Source organism: Sinocyclocheilus rhinocerous, unplaced genomic scaffold (assembly GCF_001515625.1).
Source record: "Sinocyclocheilus rhinocerous isolate Xijiao unplaced genomic scaffold, SAMN03320098_v1.1 scaffold889, whole genome shotgun sequence".
Taxonomy (NCBI): domain Eukaryota; kingdom Metazoa; phylum Chordata; class Actinopteri; order Cypriniformes; family Cyprinidae; genus Sinocyclocheilus; species Sinocyclocheilus rhinocerous.
The window spans coordinates 2,006,478-2,014,615 of record NW_015638024.1 but is presented as its reverse complement, the minus strand read 5'-3'; the positions used below and the strand labels follow the sequence as shown (position 1 = coordinate 2,014,615).

Genomic DNA, 8,138 nt, shown 5'->3' with positions numbered 1-8,138 from the left:
GTGAAGAAGGGGGGGGGGGCGGTGCTGTTCATACAGTCTCATTCATTTAGAAGGGACCTGCTAATGACACCTGTTCAAACACAGTTCACTCTCACTCTCGTTCAGCCTGCAGAAGACCACCGGGGGGAGGGCCGCCCACCGCTGGACTGCCTTGCATGTTGTAACCCCTGTAACATCATCAAGCTGACAAGTTATCAATACTTTAGTCATCGCCCCACACACCCAGACACTGTCCAAACTGCTTAACATGACCTCTAGCCTGAATAAAAAAACGCCTTGGGCTTTGAAATCTGTACAACAGAAACGGATGGATCTCACCACACCTAACTTCCGTTTTCGGAGAGAACATGGAGTGAAAGTTGAGACGGCAAGCAAAAAAAGATGAGTCACAATGCACAATGATATATGAGCTCTCATGTAGGGTAGTTTTGGTAACACTTTACAATATGGTTTAATCACTTAATTCATTTGGTAACATTAACATTAAACAACAGTTATACAACATGAACAACTGCTAATCTAGGTTAATGTTATAAATATACTTTTGCTCATTATAAATTCAGTTTTCATTAAAAGTTTGAAAGAAATGAATATTTTCATGCAGAAATTATGCATTAAATTGATCAAAAGTGATGGTACATTTACAATGTTACAGAAGATTTCTATTTCAAATAAATGCTTTTCCTCTAAGCTTACTATTTATTTTATGGTTTCCACAAAATTATTAAGCAGCACAACTGTTTTCAACAATGATAATAATAAGAAATGTTTCTTGGGCACCAAATTAGAATGATTATTATCATGTGACACTGAAGACTGGAGTGATGACTGCTGAAAAGCTTTGCTATCACAGCAATATATAACATTTTAAAATACATTTGAACAGTTACTTTAAATTGTAATAATATTTCACAATATTACTGTTTTTAATGTATTTTTGATCAAATGCAGCCTTGGTGAGCATAAGAGACTTCTTTCAAAAGCATTTTAAAAATGGTCATATATTTTTATTTATATAACTTGACGTGTTAAAAATGTACTAAAATTAAGATTAATAAAACTCAAAGTACCACTAAAGTGCTGTTCACTAAGCTTACAATTAAATTTCATATTTCAAATCACCAATGAAATCTGACAATAACTGTCTCATAAATGTTGTTTCTTTTACTCAAATATCAAATTGCATGTGCAGTCCTAAGCGCACGTCTCCAGAATGCTGACTGTTTCTATAGCAACCGGGACTTCTAACGGCAGCTGCAGTGACGTGATGACTTATACCGATTATCGATTTGCTATTTTATTCAGAAGGCGGGGCTTCCTTCGATAGACTGGTCATATTGAGTGTTGCATTTTTGCCCATTCAAAACTATGTGAGTGACACGTCTTGGGTATTCTATAGTCTTTTATAAAATACTGTTTATTAGTTAAGTACCATAAACTAACAATGTTAAACTGTACTGCTGTAAAGTTTTTGACAATCACGGGTCATTTGATGTCATCAAGCTCTTTTTTTAATTATGTGGTTCTGTGGAACATAAAATAAGATATTTTGAGAAATGTGTCAGCATTTCATTTTTGTGGTAAACTGTTCCTTCAACATGCCAATACTTGGGAAAATGGCAGTTATCACCAGATTGAAGGTGATTTTTCTGTGGCACCAAAATTGCAAACAATAATAGTGTTAAACACTATCCTGTTTTCCATTGGTCGACAAACAGACAGTATCGCCTCGTGCCATTGGTTAGGTCAATATGGCTGTGTTGAGCTTGTCAAGATGCTCACAAAAGTCACTTTTTGAATAAATCTCAATAGTCGTCTAAAAGCTAGAAGATAGGATACAAAAGGTGTTTTAACATCATAAAAAAAGACACTTTACCTTTAACTAAGTTTCAGTATCAGAACTGAACCACGTGTTTCATGTTATTCCCTGTGAATCAATCAGAGACCGAAGTTATGACGCCAACCGAACCCGATGCCAGTTTTCATTTTTCTTCTCTCTCTCTGGCCTCTCTCTGCCTGATATGTCACAGCTGCTTTGGAAAGCCATCCCACTGGCTATCCGGGAAACGGGACGAGGCAGTGAAGAACGGGATCAGCTGCCCCTGTCCTCCCCTCTTTACTTTCTTCTCTCAACAAAAGCTCATTCCCACCCACAAACCCCTTAAAAATTAACTATTTGCTATTCTCCACAGTAACAAGTTGAACTGTAGCACACAGACCAAACAATGAAGCAAAACTTGACACACATCTTACCGTGGAGGTGGTGATGGTGGTTCTGCTGGTTGTTCTCCAGGCCCAGAGGGTTGCACGCCCCCAACTCGGCCAGTCTGCGGCTGGTTGCGGAGAGCTCTGAGCGAAGGTTGGTCACCTCCTGGCTGGCCGACTGGATGGCCCCATCAATCCGCTGAGCCAGCTGCTTGTTGTCCTCCATCATTTTCAGGATTTTGCCCTGAGAAGCAAATCCACACAGAGTTGCATGGTGTCAAGGGCTCTGTCAGGGGGTAGAACAAGCCGCGGGTCCCCGGTCCCCCTTTATCCCTCCTGGGCTGCCACAGTTTAGACCATACATACGAAACACACGCTGAAGAAGAGGAAAAAAAATCCCAAGTCTGACTCCCCTCCTCCTTATCCCAGCAGAAAAGACCTAATCACTACCTGTCCTCTCTTAGTGTTTGAAAGACAGCTGAGCGTGTGGTAGATTAAGAGAGAGAGAGAGAGAGCGTGTGAAAGAATGTAACAGACAAACGAAACAGCAGGTAGAGGAGTGAGAGAGAGTTCCCACTGAAAAACCGCGCTCCCAGCAGCTGCTTCCAGAGAGAACATAGTGCATTGAGAGATGACATGCTCTCTTTTAAACGGAACGTACCATGTGCGCCAGATTTCTGGGGGAGAGAGGGAGGGAGCTAAAGTGTGATGTTTCTGAAACTCTGTGAACTGCAGGCTTTGCCTCTGAGAGCTTCCCCGATCGGAGCAGTTTGTAATGAGAAAGTAACTGCTCTTATGTGGCCAAGGTGGGAAATAAATAAGACTTTTTAGCACTTCCTTGATCCCTTGACAAACACTTGTCAGGCTGGATAAATCTATTCTCTCTGACAAACACGCTCCCACCCCTTTCCCTTTCTTTTCATTATATTCATTCTTTTGTCCCTGGGAAATGCTCCCCCACGCTTGAGGTTGCGGATGGGGGTGGGTCGACTCAACTCAGAGGGAGAGGAACCGGGCAGACCTCTGCACTGGACACGAGGGACAGCTATTAGTCCGGCCCCCTGCACGCAGGAAGTGAAGAGAATTACACTGAAAGCAATCAATCTCCTCGCAGGGTCAAAAGTTTGGGGCTGATTTTCAAAAGCCCTCTGGTCTTCAGAAGCAGACCCAAAATGGTTTACCCTTTCCCAGAAGTCTTACGCAACAGATTGAAAAGTCTTATGTCCTTTAGATATGGGAATCAAAGAAGCTCCTACGCTGTTCAGTGAGACGCTGGTCTATTACTTTTTGATTAACATTAAATGCCCTATCACCTATCCCAAATATTTAGCCTTTTGAACAAGAGGTGTGGGAACCATTAGATCTGGTGATAATTTTTAAAATGTATGCATTTGGCAGATTATCCAAATAGTTTTATTATATAAATTCATGCATTAATAAAAATAAAAATAAAATAAAATTAGTTTTTAAAAATATAAATATAATACATTAAATAAAATGTCTGCTTTTATCTAAAGTGAGTTATATTCCATTTATGGTCTACATTATATTCATGTATAAACTGGAGTAACATCATAATAATGATAAAAAAAACTAAATAAAAAATAAACTATTTATGCATTTGTCAGATGCTTTCATCTAAAGTGAATTGCACTGCAATTCATTCTATCAATTCATGTATTTACCGGGAATAATAATAGTAATAATAATAAAATGTAAAAATAATTTATGCATTTGGCTGATGCTTTTACCCAAAACATTGCATTCAAAGTACACATTTTATTGATTCATTCATTAGCTGGGGAAAAAGGTAACAAAACAAAACAAAATAATAGGAAAATACAATAATAGGAAAATAAAACCATTTCTGTCCAATAAAATCCTAGCCATTGATTAGCAATAGCAAGGTCAATTCATAATGTAAATTAAAACCAACTATGCTGATATGTCCTCATCAATCTATTTCATGGGTCTTTAATTTTAAACTGAAAAGAGCCAATCTAGATGAATGCCTTTATCACCTGATAGAGGGTACCATAATGAAGGAACATCAAAGATTTATTTGAGAGTATACTTACTAAATTAAGACCAAATGCATGTGCAGAGACAAACAGAAACTTGACTGGAGTATGCACATTTTAAGTGAATTGGATTGACTGCCAATCATCTGGTTTGAATCAAGGGTGACAGAGCATTGTTCCAGGTGAATTTAACCCCTGCTTATGACTATAATCAACACCGGCTCTTATCGGAGTGGCTTTTACATTCCCCAAGCAAAACATTGGCTGAAAATAAGCAAAATCACTCAATTCCTAGCGCAAATTGATGGGGCTGTGAGTGAGAGAAGCAAATCTGGTGAACCATCACACCAAAAACAGCGAACACCTATCATTTCACGGCTCCGACTGAGAAACATCCTCATTGGTATTCACAGTAAGCGATGTCAGAAATGAATGGGGCACAACAGAGGAATCCACACTAAAAACAAGCATAAAATTTGACAGTTTATGACAACAAACTAAGTGTTTACTGTCTGTGGATTTTCATTTGCATCCATCTCATTCATGATTGAGAGATGGCTCAAATGTAACGCTATAAAAACAGCGAAAGTCGCAAAGTTTTTTAGTAGGTTCCAAACTGATTGATTTCCATTAAAAATGAGCTGGAAAGAGCGCCACATCTGCTGCGCGAACACCATTCATGCTGAGATTCAGGCTGCAGCTGAAAAAGGCAGTGAGGCAGAGCTTTGTTTTCAAATCCCATCCCTGAAACCACTATAGTCACTCAAAAGAAAAGAGAGAGAAAGTTAGAAAGAGAACGAGAAAGAAAAAGAAACATGTTTGGGAAAATCTAGTCCAGTGCGTTTCATATTCTGTGGCTTTTCCATTCCGCAGAAGACAGAGAAAAGATCTCAGTCGTATGAAAAGTCACCTCCATTGACTGGAACACACCAGGTCGCACAAAGGACCCAGAGTGAACAATGCTGAATGTCAGTGGGAAAAGAAAAAGGGCAGGAACTGGACATCTAACAGTTGTTCCATGGCTTATACAACAAGGCTTTTCCCCAGGTTTTGCTGTTGTCACCTGCCTTTTGCCAAGAATATGCACAGGCCGCTTGCCAAACAGAGTCAGCTCTGCAGTCAAGGGTGCTTTCATGCTGCCTTAAATTCTTTAAGAAAACGCTCAGAACTGCCAATGCTAAGAGGTTTGATTCACAAACATGCTAAAAACTTTTGCATCAGGTTTTTTATGATGGTTATCATGTAAGATGGTTATTAGTATAGTATATGATGGTTATCCAGTCGCTGTAAAGTACATCTGCTAACAAAAAGTAAGATGACATCATGACAGCTCTGATTGGCAAGAACACACAATCACTAATCTTTCATTATCAACTATACTAAGGTGTGATATGAAGAAAAATATGTATATAATATAACGTTTTAAGGTTTAAGGCAAGTAAGATTTTATATATATACTGTATATATATATAAATGAATCAAGGATGCATTAAGTTGAGCAAAAATGACATTAAAAAAAATTCTGCTTCAAATAAATGCTCTTTTTTTGAGCTTTCTATTCACCAAAGAATCTTGAAAAATCTTCACCGTTTCCACAAAATTATTTGACAGCATGACTGTTTTCAAAATTGATGATAAGAAGAAGTGTTTCTTGAGCACCAAATCAGCATCTTTGCCATCACAGGAATAAATTACATTGTAAAATATATTAAAATAGAAACCAGTTGTTTTTATATTTTGTAATAATATTTCACAATAGTACTGTTTTTACTATATTTTTTATTTTTGATGAGCATAAAAGGTCACAAACATTTTTTTTTTAAAAAGACCCCAAAATTTTGAACGGTAGTGTGTGTGTGTGTGTGTATATATGTATCCTGTCTCAAAAACAAAAATACGGACAAAAAATGACAAAACAAATATCACAAATTCTATTTTCAAATTTTCATTTGTAAAAGTAAGCTTTTATTCATTAAACATGTAAATTAAACACTAGTTAGCGATAACATTATAGACAGCCCTGAACAGTGCAGCAGTTCAACGAGACCGGAGCTGTCAAGGTGTATGCTGAGTGTGAGCGGTAGGGCTGAACGATTATGACAAAAATCATAATTGCCGATTATTCCCTTGAAATTGTAATTGCAATTATTAATTACGATTATCACAAGGTACAGTATATGAAACTAAATGAGAGTTTGGCTACAGGATTGCTGTGTTTGTATGGTCGTCTGAACACAGAACAAAATAAAACCATTTTAACTGTCAAATTAGGTAAATGTGTTCACTAAATAATAACCTAATTAAACTCAAATGTGTTCGTTAAAAAATATAATTTTCTCAAATAATGTGTTAACATTGGCAGCCCTAAAAACCCCAAACAATTAAATAATACAACTGAAAAAGCCTAAACTATTACAGAATAAAAGTTGAAAGGACAGACTATCCTAACTAATTAAAAAATGTATTCATTGCTGGCACATCCACTGACAGGACCCAGCCGCATTTCCTCTCGTGGGGTGTCTGCTTCTCTATTGAAAAACTTTCCAAATAGTTGTTATACTTTCGTTTATTTGGTTGCAGCTGTAAATAGCATGTGATTAAGCAAGTGCACTTAAAATAAGGTATTGATAAATGGCCACGACAAGTGGCTGGTCTGGTTAATTGAATATCGACTCATGCCAGGTAAACTGGAATATTTGCTGTTTTGCTCTCAAAGAGAGCAAGAGAGTTTGGTGAGCACAGCCAACTTTTTATAAGGCTCTTATCAGGGTGCTGTGTGAAAATCCTTCGACTGCCAACTCTGTTTCCTCACATGTGTCAATGTGTGTGTGAGGGGGCATGAGAGGGCTGAGTATAGAGAGATCATGGGCATGTGTGAGGTCAAGGGCTCTTCCCACAGACTCTTGGCAACACTGAATGCATGTACTATCAGGCTGTCTAAAACCACAGGAAAGAGCAATATCATTTCCTGATTAGAACTTGAGCTTGCTGATGAAGAACAGGCTGAGCCCATGTACTTTCCTCACTTTTTCCTAAAGGGTATCCAGATGATGAAGATTTGTTGTTTTTGGGAGATTATACGAGGAAATTATATGAATGAACGATACCAAAGACCATTTAAGAACTGACATATACTGATGGGTAGTTGACATAAAAGCTATTTTGTTGTTGTTGTTTTCCCACCATTTTTTAACATCCTTGTCTTAATTTTAAATGGTTCTGAAGTGTAACAATTTTCAAAAGGAGAAAGAATTATGAAAGAATAGGCAAAATGCTGTTTAAAATAAGCTGATGTAGTATAAAACCTCATACCACGGGACGTCAACTTCCCAAAAGTATTTCATATCAACGATAATTATATTAAACAGCATCATTCAAAAGTTTGGGGTTGGCGAGTTTGTTTTTTTATGTTTTTGAAAGAAGTATTTTATGCTCACCAAGGCTGCATTTGATCAAAAATACAGTAAAAACAATAATATTGTGAAATATGTAATTAATTCATGTAATGGCAAAGCTGAATTTTCCGCAACTCCAGTTTTCAGCGTCACAGGATCTATTAGAAATCATTCTAATATGCTGATTTGGAGCTCAAGAAACATTTATTTTTATTATTAATGTTGAAAACAGTTGTGCTGCTTAATATTTTTGTGGAATCTGTGATTCAACCTTAAAAGAACAGCATTTATTTAAAAGACTGTCACTTTTGATCAATTGAATGCATCCTTGCTGAATATTTTTCTTAATCTTATTGACCCAAACTTTTAAAGGGGTCATATGATGCTATTTTAAAGATCATTATTTTGTGTATTTGGTGTAACAGAATATGTTGACATGCTTTAATGTTCAAAAAACACATAATTTTTCAAATACTGTACATTATTGTAGGTCCTCTATGCCCCGCCTCTCTCAAAC

General features: G+C 37.2%; 1 protein-coding gene across 1 annotated transcript in view; it reads right to left on the bottom strand.

Moving 5' to 3' along the window:
- Positions 1 to 8,138, bottom strand: part of LOC107749453 (kazrin-like) — a 146,848-nt gene that overhangs the window by 75,455 nt on the left and 63,255 nt on the right. Inside the window, exon 3 of the mRNA XM_016564616.1 lies at positions 2,254 to 2,449. Within this exon, the coding sequence (XP_016420102.1) occupies positions 2,254 to 2,449 (196 nt within the window). The remainder of the gene's footprint in view (positions 1 to 2,253; positions 2,450 to 8,138) is intronic.